This window comes from Pezoporus occidentalis, unplaced genomic scaffold (genome assembly GCF_034315485.1).
Source record: "Pezoporus occidentalis ecotype Australia unplaced genomic scaffold, CSIRO_AGI_Poc_V1 ctg67, whole genome shotgun sequence".
Classification (NCBI taxonomy): domain Eukaryota; kingdom Metazoa; phylum Chordata; class Aves; order Psittaciformes; family Psittacidae; genus Pezoporus; species Pezoporus occidentalis.
The window spans coordinates 2,397,432-2,416,173 of record NW_026916019.1 but is presented as its reverse complement, the minus strand read 5'-3'; the positions used below and the strand labels follow the sequence as shown (position 1 = coordinate 2,416,173).

Below are 18,742 nucleotides of genomic sequence, written 5' to 3'. Positions count from 1 at the left end.
AAAAAAAAAACAAAAAAAAAACCAAGAACGATCCCGGGCGCGCCGCGCGGATCTCACTGCGGTAACTCCGCCAGGGACAAACTACTTTGCTAAGAGCGCGCAATGGGCTCTGCCCGAACAAAAAATAACAGGTTAAAAACAGAGACGGGGGGGGGGGGGGGGGGGAAGGACGAAGAAAAAAAAATAAAAATACAGCAAAAGGCTCCGTGAACGATAATGGACTGTATCCCCCCGGGCCCGGCAGCCCCTTGACCAAACCCGGCCCCGTCCCGAGCCGCTTGTCCCCGGGCCCCGCGTCCCACCGCTGCTGCCTGCGGAACGAAGGAGCAAAAATATGAAGCGGGTCCGAGAGCAGCCTGGTTTCGGCAGCCAGAGCCGCGCTCCGCTACCCCTGGCCCCGGCGGGGCCGCGCATTGTGCGCCGCTCTCCCTTGCTGCGGAGGCACTGAGAAGCAGAACTGGCCCGGAGAAAAAAAAAAAAAAAAGAAAAAGAAAATCAAGATTTTTTTTTTTTTTTTTTTTAAGGAGAGGCGGTTGGGGGGGAGGGGGAGAGGAAGAAAAAGTGAATTATAAAGAAACTGCGACCCCGACACGAACGGCGCGGAGCCACCAGCGATGGGGAGCAGGGGTTACCTGGGTCCTGCTGATGGCCTGACCGGTGCTCCCGGGGCTCATCGCCGGGTGACTCCTTTGTTGCGCCGCTGCCCAGGCCGGGTTCGCCGCTCCGTACTGGGCGCCCATGTCCTTGCCCATGCCCATGCCCGCCGCTGCCTGCTGGCTTCCCGGGGCGGCCGCCGCTGCCTGGGGCTGGGGCTGCGGCGGGGCGCTGGGGCTGCTGTAGTCGGGGTAGCTGCTGCCGTAGCTCCGCATCATGGGGCTGGGGGATGTGAGCAGCTGGTTCAAGGTAGGGGTGGCCCCGGACGGGTGCTGGTTCTGTCCGGAGAACCGCGCGAAGCCGCCGGCCGCCGCCGCCGCGCCGGCAGCAGCCTTGCCGAGGCCGGCCCCGCCGCCGGGGCCCATCATCATGCCGCCGCCCGGCTGCCGCGGGGAGCTCAGCACCCCGTAGCCCGCCGCGGAGCTCCCGTAGCCGCCGCCGCCTGCTCCGGCGCCCGCTGCCGCCACAGCTCCCGCGCCGCCGCCCGCGCCGCCGCCGGGGCCGCGGCCGTAGCCCGAGTAGTGGTTGTACTGGCTGTTGGGGTAACCTTCGTGGGAGTTTTGCAGGGGGTCCATGCTGTTGGGGGCCGCCGTGGGGTGCATTATCCCCATCCCGGGGCTTTGTTGTCCGCCATGTTGATCAAAGCAAGGCCCGGCGCGGCTCGCCGTAGCGCTGCTGGCAGGGGCAGGGGCAGCGTTGCCATAATAGCTATTGAACTCCGAGACACCCACCGCGGAGGGGCCGCCGCCGCCGCCGCTCCCGCCGCCGCCGAGGCCGCCGCCGCCGCTCCCAGCGCTCGGGGGCGGCTGCTGGGGCTGCTGCTGTCCGCCCAGGGGTCCCAAGCCGGGGTGATCGTAGCGGCCGCCGATGGGCTCGCCCATCTTGCCGGGCATCTCCTCCTCGTCGGCGCCTTTATTCAGCATTTGCTGCTGCTGCTGGGGGGGCTCGGCCTGAGCGCCCAAAACACTGTCTTTTCCTCCATGTTGCTGCTGCTCCATGTCTGCACTGGGCTGAGCAGCGCCGCCACCGCCACCGCCGTTGTTGTTGCTGCCGCTGCCGCCGCCGCCGCCGAGGCTGCTGTTGTTATTCTGCACGGGATGGTGCTGAGGCGGCGGCTGCTGCGGCGGCGGCGGCGGGAATTGATTTAGCTGCTGCTGTAGTGCATGGTGGTGGTGGTGCGGGTGGTGGGCATGGTGGTGGTGGGCATGGTGATGCGGGTGGTGGGCATGGTGGTGGTGGTGGTGGTGGGGCGGCGCGGCGGGGTGATCGCCTCCGACGCTCTTCAGCTTGTGGTTGGGGAGCAGCCCCGTCTCCATAGCCGAGCCCGGGTTGGAGGAGGAGGAGGAGGAGGAGGAAGGAGACGAAGAAGATGAAGATAACGCCGAGGAGCTTCCACCTTCCTTCAGAGCCGGCTCTGAGGAGAAGCAGCCGCCGCTGGCGTTGTTGTTGTTGTTACCGGCGGCAGCGGCGGGAGCCGCGTTATTGGCCATGTTCAGCGGCTCACTGTGGTGGTGGAGGAGATGGTGATCTAAATTATTCACGCTGCCGCCGGCCGGACTCCCTTCAACGACCCCCAGCGCGGGGCCAGGCCCAGGAGCGGCAGTAGCGGCGGCCCCGGCCACCCCCGGGCCCTGATCCGGGCCCAGGCCCCCCGGCAGGCTCGGGGCTTTGCCCTTGTTGTTCGCACCAGCCGGAGCCGCTGCGACCTGCGCGGCCATGATCATCGCAACATTGCGAGTCCGGAGAAATTATGCTGATACTACTAACTACTAAAACAAAAAAAAAAAAGCTAACCAAACAACAAAAGAAGAAAATATCGACCCTCACCCCCAGAAGGGGGGGGGGGGGGGAGCAGAAGTGGGGGAGGGCGCGGAGAGGGGCAGAAAAAGAAGCGGCCGGGGCAGGGACTTGACTGAGCCAAGAGTATCCCCTGCGGACCGCTCCGCACGCACCGAGATACAGAGATTTCCCTCCCCGAGTCCGTGTTTGAGATTAGAAATGGTAAGAACTCCTTACGGTCCGCGCCTGTTCCCGCTGTGTGATTTCATGTTGAAAGTTTTTTGTTCAGGTTTAAATGAAACTTTTTCCCCTTCCCCCCCCCCCTCCTTTCCCCCCCTCCTTTCCTCCCTAACCCGGATATGGGTGAACACACGTCTGGCGGAGCCGCGCTGGCCCAGCATGGCATGAGCGAGCGAGCGAGCGAGGGAGCCAGCGCCGACAGACATCGCCCCCTCCGCCCCGAGCGCGCCCGCGCACTCGCAAAACGCGGACTGGACTCCGCATGGCGCCGGCTCCCGCTCCGGGCCGCCGTCAGGAGCGCGGCGGGCTGCGGGCGGGCGGAGCGCAGCCCCGTCGCTGCCTCTGACCGGGTGCCACTCATGTGCGTGTCCAGCGGGCCCCGCCGAGGGGGCAGCCGCAGGCCCAACTCGCGCGGGGGTTGCTTGGAGGAGAAGGGTCCCGGCGGGCCTCGGCGTGTGGGGGCGAGCAGGAGCCAGGGGTGCCGCCGGCGGCGCAGCCTCGCGGGGCCGCTGCGGCGGGACAGAGGCGACGGGACGCCCGCAAACGCGGTGCCCCCGCGTCCAGGTGTGCTGGAGCAGGCGGAACTGCCAAACTTTCGGGCACCGCAAGTTGCCCCCCAGCCCCATATGTCATGGTCAGAAGGCGCCTCGTTGTGCTCCGAGGGCAGGGAAACGTTTGCCATCTCACGGGAAAATAATTTGGTGTTTTCTTTCCAGTTTGGTCCCCCCCCACCCCCCCCCCCCAAGATTTATAACCGTCTGCAAACGAAATATAAAATTTAACCTAAAATTCTGCAGCGGTAGCATCTTTGCAGTTGTCCATATTGTCCAGCTGTCTCCAAATTCTAACGGTCATTTGCACTAATGATGCCTTTATATATAGGGCTGTTTTCAATATGTTCTGTGTACTTATTTGCAGATCAACAGACTGATCAAGGAGAGTGAGGCATTTTCGGTCCCATAATTGTTTCCCCAAACAATATAATTTCCAGTACACACAAGACACTCATGAAAACGTAGTAACACAAAACCCAAAATATGTAATCCATGTAACTCTTGCTCCGAATGGAAAGCTGCTGCTGCTGACCTACATTTTTTAACCATCTTTCAGAATGGTTTGAAGGGGTTTTTAGAACTATCTTAATACAAACGATACCCTAGTAGAAGAAAAGGTAATAGTAGCACACTACCTTCAACTAATGAAAGCATATGGGAGATTAAATACTTGGCTATGAATATAGCAAACTGGAATATTAGTGAATGTTTTCAATATCGTAACGGTCTAAACCACACTGTTTTAAATGAATTTATTTTTGCGCTCTGTTAAGGCTTAAGGCAAGCACGTTTGCAAATTTCAAAATGGAAATTTAAATCTGAGATTCAGTAATAATGGTAGAAAAAAAATGCAGCCTATCACAACAGATGCTGTCATGAGTAGGTAGGCTTTTTTGAATCCACTGTGAAGGCATTTAAGAGCAGAAACTTCATGTTATAATGTTGCATTACATGCAAAGATTATTGATAAATGTATGAACAGTGTGATTTCAGTGTCTATTAATTTTATTTCTGTCTGAAAAGTCAGAAGTAGTCTGATTTCCATGATGGAGTTACTTTTGAAAAGTCTTGGTGCTTGTCAAGTACATCTTGCTAATACTGCTGTTACAATTGTATTTCTCTTTTTTTTTTTGGTACCATTTCCAAGTGCAAAAATGTTATATGGCTAGTAGAAAAACACAGAGCGGGGGAAAAAATGGTGAGTAATTCTACTGGGGGGAATCAGGTGCATACCCAAGGGTCATTACAGGCTGTAACAACAACAAATTGCAATTCTATGCAAACTGCTAGAAAGGGGTATATCATCTTTGTAGGAGAGAGAATAACAGAACTGTAAGATGAATTCATGCCAAATCATTCATCAGCTTTTGCCAAGAGAATACTAGATCTTTGTTAGTGAGCCTTTTTGACATTTTCTCCCGGATTTTCTTCCTTTCTATATTCAAATACACGCTAATTATACACATTAAGCCACATAAGTTGATTTTTTGAAGTCTTTCATATGCAAATATAAATATAGATGTCTCCTGGAGTCTATTTATTTACATGTGTACTCTAAAATAAAATATAAAATCAATTACACATTTATACTTCAAGACATTTATATTCAAGCAAAAATAAATATATCTAAAATCCGATAAGATGTGCTGATAGCGCCCCGTCTGCGGATGGAATACTTCCTGACATGCTCCGCAACTCCTTCTGGTCAGGAAAATAGCCTGCAAAGTTTAACAAAGATTTACTTTGAAATGTTTTCCCTGGGAAAGAAGAAAAGAATGAAGCTTTAAAATGAAGAGTTTATACTACTAACTCCTTTCTTCCCATTTGTTTCAGCAACTCGGCTACAAGATTGGAACTAAGAAGCTATAAAATAGAGGCCCTCAGCACAATGAAATCAGTCTGCTATAAAAGGCGACACATGCCAGTTTTTCCTCCCCAATGGCAGATGCCACACCCTAAAGCAGACAGAAGGCACTGCAGTCTGTGCAAGGGAAGCACAACACAAAGCAAAAACCATGGTTCAATTTTTTTAGATTGCAAATAATGTTGAGATTCCTTTTGCCATCTTTGCTCAGATGATGAGTGGTAGTGTTTGTTAAATTCAAATGCTCCTTTCCAAAAGCTCTCATTGTATGCATGAATTATGAATTTATTATAATATAATGTAAAAAAGCTCTAATTGCCATGCATATTAGCTGCTTCAAAATGATTGCATTGATATTTGATATCGCAAGTGCATGGTTTCAACTTCAGTTCCATTTTCATTGTTTCTTTGATTTAATTATTTTCTATAAACCAATGTTGTCCAAGCATGGTTTCTTTCTTTTGCCTTTTTCCTAGCAAATTATAAACTCTGGGACTCTGGGATCCCTTTCCAGGATAAGCAACATAATTTTCTAAACTTACTGTTGGCAATTTGTTTACTCCATTGGCTACAACATCAGAAGAGACCCTGCAGGCTGCCCGTGGGTAGCTCAATCCCATGGTAGCGATGTGGCTTTCCCAGCAGTATGGCAGCTATCCTTCCATTTGGTTGGAGCAGTGGCTCTTATACACAGAATAATGCTAAAGAGAGATACAGAAAATAAACCAATATGGTAACAGCCCCAAGGTGTTATTTTAGAGGTACTGGGAGAAATCTTTAATCTTTTTTGTGAGATGAAAATCCAGTCAGAGATTCAAGAGTCTGTTGCATCTGACCTGGGTAGCCACAAGAGTCTGAAAAATCCCTACATACAAAAAAACCCACAAACCACCCTTTTTGTTGTTGTGCTTTATGTTTAGATTCAACTGTGCAGTTTGATGAAACAGTTGTCAAATTCACTGTAATTCTCAATCTCCTCCTTTTACATTGGCATTAGATTTAATGAGGAAAAAAGAGAGAAGTATGGGGCTTTTATTAAATTATCGCTTCTTTTACTAGTTAAACATCCAATCGAAATCATTCTGCAGTCAGTGCAAATCTTTTAATTGATTTCAATAAGGCATAAATCAGATCACAGAAAAGTAAGCAGCCAGCTCAGAGCTTTAGCTTTACGCTTTAGCTTGGTGTTTGGAGCTATAGTAACAGGATTTTGTTTTTAAGAGAACCCTTATGTGGTCAACATAAAACTATAACATAGTAGTGTTTTCTTTATTACATAATATTGACACTTCAGACACAAATGTAATATGTAAACTATTATAGTAGATATCCAGCTGATAAGCCAGGCTCTGTTAGGTGTAAAGCTTGGAGGTGAGCATAATAATTTTATTTTAGCTGGTCATAACGAACTTTAAAAAAACACGTTTTACACCAACAGATCATGGCCTAAAACATGTAGGGAGTGACACATTCTACCTTTTAATTAAAATCCGTTCTTTAGCAGCCACTAATCGCTGGCAATTTAATGCATTTCTTTTGGCAATGTGTAAACAAAAGGATTTCAAAACATCACATCTCTATCTCAAGAATGCCTTACACGATTTTATTATGGAAATGCAACATCAGCAATTTTTTTCCCTTGCTGGATGTAGACCACTTGAATAGAATGTTTAAGTATCTCAATTTTACAAATGTGAATCATCCACTGAAGTCAGTAAGATCACTCACTTCCTTAAAGTTAAGCCCTGATTAAGTGCTTCTGTGGACTAAGATCTCTAGGAAAAACAGCTCTTGAGTCTGTACTTTGGTGAGATAGGAGCCCAACTGATTTTCTAAATCAAAACAAAATCTTCCATTTGGGCTGTTGATTTCTGGGCTTACCCACCAGTGAAATCCGAGCTTTTAAACTGAATGATGCTAACATTTCTGGATCCTATGTCATTGTTTGAGAATACCATTGCATTTTGGGGCAATTTAGGAAAAGGCCAGCCTTCCTTTGCATTATTAATTTATGGTCCTGTTCATTTATAAACTACAAAACTTGAAAAGATTTGGTATAAGAATAATCATAGAGTTCTCTGACAGTGTTTCTTTCCCATTCTCCTGCCTTTAACAAATCTTTTCTTCGCTGATGTGCAAGATACACGTGGGAAACCAAAAGAAATATTTGCTGTTAGCTACACGTTGGTTGGAGGTCCTTTCTATCCTCAGTTGTAGCATGCAGGGTTGAAGAAACAGTCAAACTGACAATACACAGCTTTCACACTCATAAAATAAATGAGCTCAGTACCCTAGCTGTAAAAAAGCTGGGTCTTCCAAGAAAAAATAAATAAACAAAAGCCCTAGTTTTCTTCCGTAAACCTTTTCCACAGCATAGTTACATAGTAATTTATGTATCACAATGCAAACATTACTTACAGCCCACAGTATTTATCAATTGCTGCTTCTGGGAACAGCAATTGATAAAGGTTTTGGTTGATAAATTAGTTGTAAATTAAAATAAATTGATTACTGTGGCCTCTATGTCTTCACCAAGAAAAATAATTTGTCCATAGGATATTTTTATGTACATCCAGAAATGCATGGATTTTAATAGGAGATGGCACAATTTCTTTCCTTTGCAAACTGAATTTCTTTTCCATGACTAAAGTGTATATGCAATTCTGAATATTTGCAAGGATGAAAAAAACATTATTTTGCCTAATGCACTCTATTTCTGACTCATTTCTGTAGTATTTGACCATTCACAATCTGTAATATAGCAGCTCTGAGTCTTTTAGCCAGAGCCCCACCTTTCTCCTTTGCTGTAATAGTTTGTAATTCCCTCCTTTCCCCACCTTATCTTCATTACCCACCCTTTTACAGGTACATGCATGTTCGTTCTCTTGGCAACCCCAAATTCCTGCAGCCCAACTTGCAGCTGCCTTAGCCTTCTGAAGCAGTCATACTGTATCACTCATAAGTATCATTCACATTGTTGCTTTCTCTCCAAATAAATCCTACCCTCCAATTTACAGCAAAGTTCACCCTAGTGCCAATTTCTTTCAGTCACTTTGTGTAGGGGACACAAAGTGCATGCTCTCAGGGAAGAGAGAGGAGAACTGCAAAGGCTGGAAGAGGGTAAGGGAGGAGAGAGGTGGGAGAGGCCAGATGAAATTTTCCTGAGCCTTCTGCATCCCTACCTTGTACATGCTATGCTTTCCCAAGAGGGCAGCTTCCTAGTTTGAGAGCTGTTGCTTTGATACATTTACCCTTTAAGCACTCCTGTAAACTGAGAGGTCCAGTTAGTCCCACTTTACCATCAACGAAATGAGGCACAAAGGAGGAATGCCATGACTGCATGAACATTTCTTCCAGCTGCAACACCAGCTCCAGTAGCTCCAGCAGCTCCAGGTGACTGCCATAAGCACCTGGCATGGACCTTGGGAGTGCTGATGCAACAGTCTATGCAGCTGCATGATAACCCAAGGGGGGGGAAAAAAAAACTTATTTTTATCCAGATCCTTGCACTGACTCACCCAACGGCCCAACCAGTAATACTGGCGTAACAGGAAGGGGAAAGAGAAGGGGCAGAGCGCATGAGGCCGTTACCCGCTTCTTACTGTTTGACCAAAGAGGAGGTCTGGAAGCAGGGGGGGGGGTGAATAGGACCTGCATAGCCAGCACTACTGCCAAAAGAAATGTATGTCCTAAGATTATAAACAGGTGCTCTCTTCCAAAGCCCAGATGAGCCAGTGAAAAAAAGTTACCATCCTCATTTTTTGTCAGCATCACCCCTAAAACATATTAATGCTTCTCACATCTTCTGGTGTGTGTTCCCCAGCCCTTTCCAGATTAAATGAACCAGGTTACTAGACACTACTATTTAAACTATCTGCATTAGCTCAGACCCATTTGCCCAAATAAAATTAGGATAAAGTGAGCCAACAGATCTAAGGAGACAGCGGACTCCAGCAGAGGGCCAATAAATAGCTGGTAGGTGGCAGTAACCTCTTTTGATAAGCACAAATTCTTGTATACTGAAGGAGTCCATCTGTTTAGGTCCTGAACATTGGTCATGGTGATGTAGAGACAGTTACATGTCAGTGAAGAGAGTTTATCCACTTTTCAGGTGTCTGGCTTAATGTAGTAAAAGCACCAGAGTGTGGGGTTTACCATCTTTTATTTATTTTACTATGACAGCATCATGGGGATGTATACTTGTGAAGCATATGCTGAACTGTATGTATATCTCCAGAGTCTCAGGCTTGTTTATGGCTGCTGGTCTCATACAGTGGCTCACTGGAGCTTCTAAATTGCAAAAGTGAGCTGGCAGTCCTTGCCTCAGGACTGTGAGGTGGCAACGCTCCTTGCGCAGGAGGCAGCTGAAATGTCCGCGATGTCTAGATTCACAGGGAGAGGTTAACTTGGATGAAGATGCTCCACACACCAGCTGGAGAGGGGCAGCCACAGCTTTGTTCCCAGGGAGCCAGTGCAGAAGGCTGCGCACTGGAGTGGTGCAGTAGCTGTCAGTTAAGCACATGGTCCCCATGGACTCATTGAGCTTGCTCCTGCCCTCAGCAAACAGGACATCACCACCAACTGCAATTTGGGTACTTCACTTTCACATCCTCCCTGCCACAACACTTCTGATTGTCACAGCCACAATCAAATCTTCATTATGAAGGCAAAGTATTTATCAAGAAAAACATCCCTTTGACTTGCTCCCTGCTTCAGCTAATCTAAGAGCTAAACTAACCTAAGAGAAGAGGGTTTAAACATCCTGGATGTGAACTACTTCAAAATACACAGCTCTAAAAAAAATCTCTGTGTGTTACTAGTTGAGGACCTGATCCTGGAAATGCTTACAAACATGTAGTCCTTGTTCCTCTTAAGCCATGAAACTTAGTGACAGACCTGAGCAGCTACCATGTGGTCTGTTTAAAACATGTTTCTTCTTAAATTTAAAAAGAAATTTTATTAAAATTAGAACCACCATTTTATTAATCCAAAATATAATCTAGTTATTTAACAAAGACTTAACAATGTGAGTCATCTGCATTAACAAATCCAGATGCTATAGTCAGAGGCAGCAAAGACTCAGAGACCGACAATAGGCTCGCTTTGTACGCTAATTAATCTATTCCTATTTGTTTTTCATTCCAAACAGACCACCCCTAATATTTTATCTCTCTTGGTGGATTTTGGGAAAATTGTAAGTGGACAGAAAAATGCCAGGTTCTCTCTCTTTTTAAAAAAGTAATATACAAATACTATTAAAATTTTTCTAATCTTGATTTTGTGTTTTCAGTGGACTTCATAAAAAATATCAACTGTCTGCATATCTTTTTGCCATGTTACAGCTGTTTTCTTCTCATCTACAGGACTGGACAAATGTGATTTTCATTTAACCACATTTCAATTTAAATTGCCACACCATTCTGTGTTGGGTGTAAACTTCCTATGCATATGTCCAAGAAGAAAGGAGCCTAATTTGGAAACCACTATCCATGGTGATTCTCACCAGCTAGAAACCAGGGACTGCACTCATTCTGGGAAAGGCCACATAAAGTAAAAGCATCAAAATCATCTTGCATTTTTTGCTCTTCTTGAAGGGCTGGTCCCACTGAATGTGAATTTTCAAAGTACCAATAACAGAAGAATTAAAGTTCAGCAGGAGCAAACTAAGGCCAGTACTAAACATTCTGCTGATTTAGTTTTAACACATATCATTTTTATACAGGGACCTTATTTGCGCAGCTCAATGAAGCCATGTATTTGAAGAGACCTGCTGATTAATTAGGTTGGTTCAGTATGGATGAATTAGGTGATCTCTATTTTATGTCTGTATTGAAGTTCACTATTGTGAACTTCACCCCATTCAGTGTTTCATCCTGTTTAAAACACTTCTTACTAACTTAGGCAGGAATGGGAATCATTAAAAGCACTATGCAAGCCTCTTGAGTATGGTGGGTTCTGTTACAGATGTATAAATCCAGCTCATTACTCAGCTAAGGGGAACTGACTTTCTAGGTATGTTTTGGAAAGAGAGGGATCATGAGTTTGCAGGTGTGAAAACTGCAGTTTTTATGGACCAGACCTGAACCCATGTTCTCTGTTCCTGGGGTGATGTCTGTACCAACTTTAAAAGTAATGTGACTCTTTGTTTTAAGTATATTGTGTATTTTGCTCTCCTACTTTCTTGAAAGACTGCAGGAAAAAAACTGATCTCAATTATTTGGAATATTTATCTTAACTCTTCAGTAAAACAAATTCATGTTTCACCTAGAAATACAATAAAGGTGGAACATGCTAGACTTCCCTTTTTGCTTCTTCCAGTTCAGGAGTTCCTTTATTCAGTCTGATGTTAAATCTACTTGTATTAGAGAATCCTTTTTCTCTGAGCAAATCTTATTCCTTAGCAATGAATCTCAGAACATTGTGGGATGATTGCATAAAGCCATTGCTTTTTCTTTATTGCCCACTAAAGAAACATTTATGATTAAATGGGAAAGGGAACTATCTCATTCTCTTGAACTGGAGATATCGGACTCAATAATGTCCTTCATACGTGTATGCTCTATTTCAGCTAACCTCTTAGAATTGCAATATAAAATTGTAAATCAATGGCATCAAGCACCTGTGAAGATGAGTAAGATTGCAAGCCATTTCTCAGATAGATTTGGAGAAACAGCTCCCAGACAAAAACTCTTTTACATGTTCTGCAGGGTCTGTCCTAAATTACCCCAATAAAGTCACTTGTTATACATCATATTGAGAATATTGCCAGCTGTCTGATGTCAAGTACTCAGGAATACTATACATAGGGACACTTGGACTTTGAGGTATGTGACAGACAACTGGATGTTAATAAAAATCGAGTTACAAGCTATTCAGCTGGTTATTTGCAGAGCTAAAAATTCAGATTCTTCCCTAATAATGGAAGTGGATCCTTAGGAATTTGTTCAAATCTGTCCTGTTTAGCTATAACTGTAGAAAATGCATGCTTCTCTATGAAGGTATTCCTCTATTGATTACTTCAGTGAAGACAGGAATAGTTAAACCCAGCTACTCATAAACACTTTATGGGGTAGAAAAAAATGAAAACAAGGAAGAATTTTGTTTGTTTTCCTTGTCTTTCTGTAATCACAATCTCTTTAAGCTTGTCATCTTCTGCTTGGCTGATTCTCTTGTAAAGGCTTTAATAATATGAATTTAGTATGATGTGTATCTTTGTACCTACGAATATACATCAGTCAAAAGTCTTACTCTCTGTATTTTGGAATAAATTTACTAAGATTTATATATGTGAATTATCCACAGACCTAACAAATGTAGAGTTGTTATTGCCCAGGCATGCTTTTTACCTTTGCAGAGCATGGAGATCAGTGCAGTATAAACACTTGGTCGCCAGAAAATGTAAAATAAAAATATACACTACCCAGCTGACAGTATTTCAACCCTGCTCACAGAGATGACAGTACCCACTGAGCATGATTCTGTCACAAGGGTGTTCGCCTGCTCCCTGCAGAGGACACCAGAAGGTTGGTAGGTTGTCTTAGTGCAATGGCTTATGCTGCTCTGGAAGGGTGATGGCAGGTTTGCTGCTGGAGATGTGTTACCTAGAATAATGCAGCTAGGAGTAGAAGAATGATCAAGGAAAAGGATCATAGAGAAGAGGAACTTCAAGGAGAGAAACCCACACAGAATGGGACATCACAGGGGTCAAAACATCTTATTATGGCTCTGTATTCAGTAATGTGAGGCAGATGTTACAAGCCACTAAGGAAAATGGTGATTTCTTCACTTGGTATCTTTGACTTAAAGATGGTTTCTAGAAGATGCCTGCTCATCTATGAATCATGAGGGTTAATTACATATAATTGCTTGACCTGTGTTATACCTCAAGTTGTATTACCTAAAGGTATCTTCTGACCTTAAATTTTATGAATCTGCATTAAGTAGCTGTAAGGAAGGAACGGCAGAATAGGATGCTGTTTCACTGATTTGAATTACAACATGTATTTGCATCTTCATTTGCATTTACTGTCTTAAGAGTAACTGTACGGAATACAGTTGTGGGATGGAGTTGTCACTGTGAGCTGAAAAGCAGTGAACGTGTGTTCTGAGAGACCAAGATCACGTTTACAGGATTGATATCTACTAGCATAGCTGTAAAGAGATGCCAGCCCTGACAGGCATAGCTGTGTCAACAGAAGCCTCTGGTAGAGACACAGTTGTACCAGTAAAACTGTATTTTTACCAATAATATTTTATGTCATTGGTGGGAGATGGTTTTATTCTGCTAGAAGAAAACACTGGTTTGCTAGTACAGATGTATCCACACTAAACTGCTTCAGATTATAGTATTCGCAGTGAAGCACTGTCCTCAGTGATTCCTAAACCAATCAATTTTGTTGGTGCTGCCAGAAAAAGGGCACGCAACTGGCCTTGGCAACTGTCAGCTTTGGGGTACCATACATGACAGCATTTAATAAGGGGAGAGAGCAGAAACAGTTTCAGAAGTTCAGGCTAAATCTGTTGGCCAAATAGTTTTGTCAGGGAGGAGTGTGAAAAGATGAGGCTGAATGAAGTCAGAATAAACAATAAGTAACAAAAAAAGTTCTTTTTCTGAAATAGTTTCTGTCATTTGAAGCAAAGGTTTAACAATACTGGCAAAAATGGCACTGGAATGAATTGCACTTACCCCATGGTTTCAGTAATTACAGCTATACTGGAAAAATTCTTTGTGGTGTAAACTAGCTCTCAAAAAAGACCCTAGGGGAAAGGGTGAAGGGTGATAACAGTTAGCACTCCATCCAGGAGTAGGGAATGAGGAGGGAACATCACTACTTTGGTCTGTAAGTATAGGCCAGATGCACCATCCGTGATCAGACTGTGTGACCCACTCTCAAGCTTTGCCTGTGCAAAGTATGGGTGTTAACTGTTGATTCAGCAGTGCTCCCAGCTTCCATTTCCAGGGAGTTCCTAGAACATGGGCATGCTTTAGTATCAGCTTGGCAGATGCAGATTCAGTACTTAGATGGTGCTCAAAAGTGCAAAAAATGCTTTTCACAGTTTATGTCTAGGTGCTGCCTATGCTGGAAGGGCATGACCACTGTTCAGTCTTTACTCCACCTTTATAAAGTTTTGCGATATTCCATGTGTTTTCCCCCGTCTCCCAGTAAACTTCTTGAAGCCTTCAAGTACTCTGACACAGCTTTTCTCATTCACTGCTTCTACAGCTTTAGCAGCGATTCGCCTGGTCAAAGTGGCGAGTGGCTGCATGCTAAAGCTTCCACTGCATCTGCACCACTCCCACCTCAGACCTTCCCCTCACTAAGGAACATGCAAGCTGAATTTCAGGGCATTCAGAAACAATTTGGAGGTGACTGTAGTTTTCAAGAAAGGGAGTGTATGTGGGGAGCTACAGATGTGGGGTTTTGGGAAGCAAAGTGCTCTGGCTGCTTCTTGTCTCTCTCCCTTTTGCACTGTTGTACCATTCATGCCTCACGGTGCTGTTCGCCCTCCACAAGGCTTTTGTTCTCCTTATTTCCAGCATCGCAGCTCTGAGTTTTCCTTCACCCATCCCACTGTCACCCCCGGTGTCTGACCCCCATGGCCGTAGCTCCTAGTCTCACCTGCACGGCCGGCATCCCACACAGGACTGTGTGGTGCTTCGTTTCACTCCTCTGAGAACACATGGAGGACTGGCAGTGGGGCAGAAGGTGCGAAAGCTGAGGGGTGCAGGCACACCTTAGGGCAGGTGTGTCCTGAGGCACACCGTTACCTCACCTCATGGCTTGACTTCGCGAACAAAGATTTGGGAAACCATTACCAGAGGAATGGTAAAATGATTACAACCTCTGCTCCGAGTTTGTGCTTTGCTCCTCAGAAAGGACGGCACTGGCACACGGGAAGCCTGGAGAAGACTTAAGCGGTCAATTTCTTTCCATGAAGTGTTCAAAACTGCACGACCACTCAAGATGATGAACACACGCGGGAGCAGGAGCCTGGGGAACAGCGAACCGCTGTCCTCACTTAAGCCACTGCACGTTCTGGCTTGCCGTGTGGGGGGGGTTTGGGCTCACGCAGGCAGGGGATAAAGGCACCGCTGCCAGCCAGGAGCGCCACAGATCCAGCTCACTTCGGCATGGGCTGAAAGCACAACACAGCCCCTCGCTGAGGCAGCGGGGCTGGGTGTGGGTTTTGGGACATTCACAAGCCTCTCAGAGACGAAAAGTGCTGCTCGGCTAGTGCCGTGTTTGCTTTTGCTGGCATATGAGAGGGAGACTAAAAAGAAAAGAAAAAGCCACAATGGCTGAAATAGTGAAATTCAAGTATCACTTCTACTCATGTGTTGCAAATTTGCTGCGCAAAAAATGCCGTTTTAACACAAAGATTTGGGGAGTGTGAACAATGTAGATCCCAGACTGTCATAATACACTTAATATGTGAATAAGTATTTGTATGAGATCCTAAGTTCAGTGGGTAAATAAGCATGTATCTTTAATTCAATCCAGCGCAGCAGAACTGCTCCTAATGTGGTGCTATTTATAATGAGCCCAGAACACTTTATAAAACCAATAAATTACCAGAAACAACTGCCGTGCCAGCTACAGGAGCTGACCGGGAACGCGACCGCCCCGCGGCGCCGCTCGGGCCAGCGCCATCTTGTGGCCGCCCGCCTGACGGGCCCTGTAGCGCCCAGTGCCCGGCGGAGGGACCGGCCGCAGTGCCTGCCGGGAGCGGCAGCCATGTCGCGCACCGCAGGCTGTGGGAAGAGGGAGGAGGGGCTTCCACATCGGACCGACGCCTTTGCCCCTGTGCGTCGCACTCCACTTGTTTAACGGATACCTGTCCCACTGTCGTTATGCTAAATAAAAGCTAAAGCACTTAACGGGTGATAGATGTTTGTCTTCTTTTCATAGTTTGTATGTGTTGTGCCAGATCATCTGCCGCTGCCCGGCAGCCTGTGCCACTGGAGCGGCGGGGAGGTGTGGTGCCTAATGCCCCCTGCTGATCTGGTAACACTGCCTTCCAGGGTCAGGTCTTTTTTTTTTGGGCAATGTTTTCCCTCATACATGCACATACACCTCTTTGTTCTACTCAGAAGTGTTTTTCTGAAAGATAGGCCATTTAAGTTCCACATCGTGGGCCTTGGCAAACCTATTGTCTGCGGAGAAGTGCTTGTAGGAGTAGGAATTATTATAAATCACGCAGTTACTCTGAAAGGACTATAAATGGAGAAAACAGCAAAAGACAATTTTTTATTTGGGGCACAAAGAGCACAGAAGTTACATTTTCAAAGGGTTACAAATACCAGTGGAAAGTCATTAGAGGTTTTATCACACCTTGAATGCTCAATTTGTAGATATACAGCAAGACCCTTTTATTAATCTATAGTAAGGGTTCTCAGAATATTGTGTGGCTCTGCAAAAATGCAGTCTTTTTCCCCCAAGGTGTGGAAGGACTGTGGTGTATCTTTGTTCCATTCCCAATTTGGTGGCCTTGCTTGTTTGCTGATGCATGTCTCTGGAGAAGGCTAAGAAGTACGTCATGATACTGCTGCACCACAGGGCAGTGTTGTCCTGTGTTGCCAGTGTCATATGAAGTTAGTTGTAAAGTTATGATCACAGTCTTGACAGGTGATGCTTTTGTAGCAATCCGATGTTCTGAACCCTTTTGATAAATTGAATTTTTTGTTTGTTTTTTTTTTAAAGTAAGTTTCCATGTGTGTGGAGACAAGGTTAGAAATGCTACTGAACTATATCCCTCAATGGCTGGAGTGCCAGAAGACCCAGACAGGCATTGTTTTTCAGTCCCATAGTTAGGATAATACTGGTCTGAGGAAAGGGTCTGACTTCTGATTTTGTAATTCCTTGGGTTTGCCATACCACCTGACACCAGATTTTATCCTAGTGTAGTAGCTTTGTGTGTGGACAGGAGTGTCAGACATGTGAGAGAATACTGTTGCTCACAGTGTCTTGTGGTTTCTGGACACCTGATTATAGTATCTTCCCTCCCAGGACGTGGCAGCCTCTCCAGTGTCCAGACTTCTGAATCCAGGAGCCACTGCTTAACAAGGACGCCTCTCTCAAATCACCAGGGCTCACACTTCTGTGTCTGCTTTGTGCCACTGGTAAACTTCCCATGTGCTATTCCTTCCCTTCTGTAAGCTGCTAACCCCTGAAATAACAGATTTGCTGAGGTGTTTTTTCTCTTCTGCGTTGGACCTCTAAGGTACAGTCTAATTGGGAAGACAAAGTGGGCTTACTGGCTTTGTGTGGTCCTCTGTATGTACATCTACATGTATGGATGAACCAAGACTTCTTAGTATCTCACCCTCCAATAGAAAAGAAATATTTTGTTTAATGTCTTAGAAAGAAAAAATCTCTGCCTCTATAGAATAACTCTATACTTCTCTGACTAGAGAACAGAGCTTACCCTCTTGGGTTGTATAAAATGTACTCAGAATGGGGGCCAGAGAGAAAATCAGTGATGGGAGATGCTGTAGACTGATTTACAGATAGATTAGGTATATAAATATTACAACCAGTATGGATGTTTATGCATTGTATATACTCTCTGTAGTGCCTTTATCTTATCCATAAGCCTAAATTGTATCAGAGATTCCTGAGCATTCAAAAATAGGAAATGTTACATAACTGATAAAGAATAGAAATATTCTGAGGAATATAACTGCCTTCTTGGGCGTGTGTCAAACCCATGATTGCAGAGAATGGAAAAACAAGTTCATGGAGTTCAAGCTTTTCCTCCTATGTAAAAACAAGAGCAAGCTGAAAGATGGTGTAAGTTTTATAATTCATATGGTTCAGGTGCCTTTTTCTAGGAGCTGGAAGAAAGAACATCTTATTCATACCGCTACCACTTACCTGTATTTAAAAATATACAACACAAAGGTTCTGTGTATTCCTGTTGTGTCTTGCACAATGAATACAACTTTGATGGTTTGTGCTGTGTCCAAAACAAAAAGAGTTTCCGTACTTTCTGCTCTAAGAAAAGATTTTATCTGAACTGAGTGTACTTAAAAAGGAGAGGGGCAAAAGCACAACTGAAACCAAGCCATATTGTTCCCTGTACTCTAATTCAGCTGAAGAATATAAATTCTGAGCTGAAATCAAGACAATCAAAAAGGGATCCTTCAGTAAGACTGGATTTTTCACAGATACAGTATGTGAGGAGGAATATTTCCCCCAGCATTTTCTTTGCATAGTGTCATTTTATGTGGCTATCGTGTAGATAACAGCAGGGAATTCCACTTAAGTAGATCCTTAATGGATTTAACTAATGCTTGCTTTGTGATGCTTTCAGACAGTTCTCCTGTAATGTGGATCCTCTAAATATTTAAATCCACCACTGAAGCATTTAATAGGAAGAAAGTCTCCTACCACTAGAATAAAGAAAAGGCTTTCAGCTGGAAACAATACCAAAACAAAATCTGATTTGTACAACTGCATCAAGAATCTAAGCCCACTTACTCTCTGTGGCAGCTGATACAACAAGGACCTGGGGTGCCAGGTAAACAGCAAGCAGTCATCTGTGTATTGACACGATCTCTGTCCTGTCCTGTTTCTTTATATCCTCCATATTTTTTAAGGTTGTTGGTAGTGATTAATGGTTTGAATGAGCAATAAAACTGGTAAATTAA

The 18,742-nt window shown here is 45.1% G+C and overlaps 2 protein-coding genes and 2 long non-coding RNA genes across 11 annotated transcripts in view; 3 read left to right on the top strand and 1 right to left on the bottom strand.

Moving 5' to 3' along the window:
• The window catches only part of ARID1B (AT-rich interaction domain 1B), a 329,485-nt gene extending 327,072 nt beyond the window's left edge, over positions 1 to 2,413 (bottom strand). For all 8 annotated transcript variants that reach the window (XM_062640854.1, XM_062640859.1, XM_062640855.1 and 5 more), the window contains exon 1: positions 633 to 2,413. In XM_062640854.1, coding sequence (XP_062496838.1) covers positions 633 to 2,378 — 1,746 coding nt within the window. In that variant the 5' untranslated portion in view covers positions 2,379 to 2,413. The remainder of the gene's footprint in view (positions 1 to 632) is intronic.
• A 128-nt stretch (positions 2,414 to 2,541) lies between these two features.
• Positions 2,542 to 5,536, top strand: LOC134175215 (uncharacterized). The gene is made up of 2 exons (XR_009968922.1): positions 2,542 to 2,655; positions 4,375 to 5,536. It is a non-coding gene; the product is annotated as an uncharacterized LOC134175215 (long non-coding RNA).
• LOC134175213 (uncharacterized) lies at positions 2,652 to 5,536 on the top strand. Its single transcript, XM_062640863.1, has 2 exons — positions 2,652 to 4,425; positions 5,061 to 5,536. The coding sequence occupies exon 1, from the start codon at positions 2,793 to 2,795 to the stop codon at positions 3,453 to 3,455; it is 663 nt and encodes a 220-aa protein (XP_062496847.1). The 5' UTR covers positions 2,652 to 2,792; the 3' UTR covers positions 3,456 to 4,425; positions 5,061 to 5,536.
• A 10,393-nt stretch (positions 5,537 to 15,929) lies between these two features.
• On the top strand, positions 15,930 to 18,742 carry LOC134175176 (uncharacterized). The gene is made up of 2 exons (XR_009968911.1): positions 15,930 to 16,097; positions 17,100 to 18,742. It is a non-coding gene; the product is annotated as an uncharacterized LOC134175176 (long non-coding RNA).

Coding starts and splice junctions, on each gene's coding strand:
- LOC134175213 (XM_062640863.1), top strand. CDS start 2,793: ATGGGTGAACACACGTCTGGCGGAGCCGCGCTGGCCCAGCATGGCATG.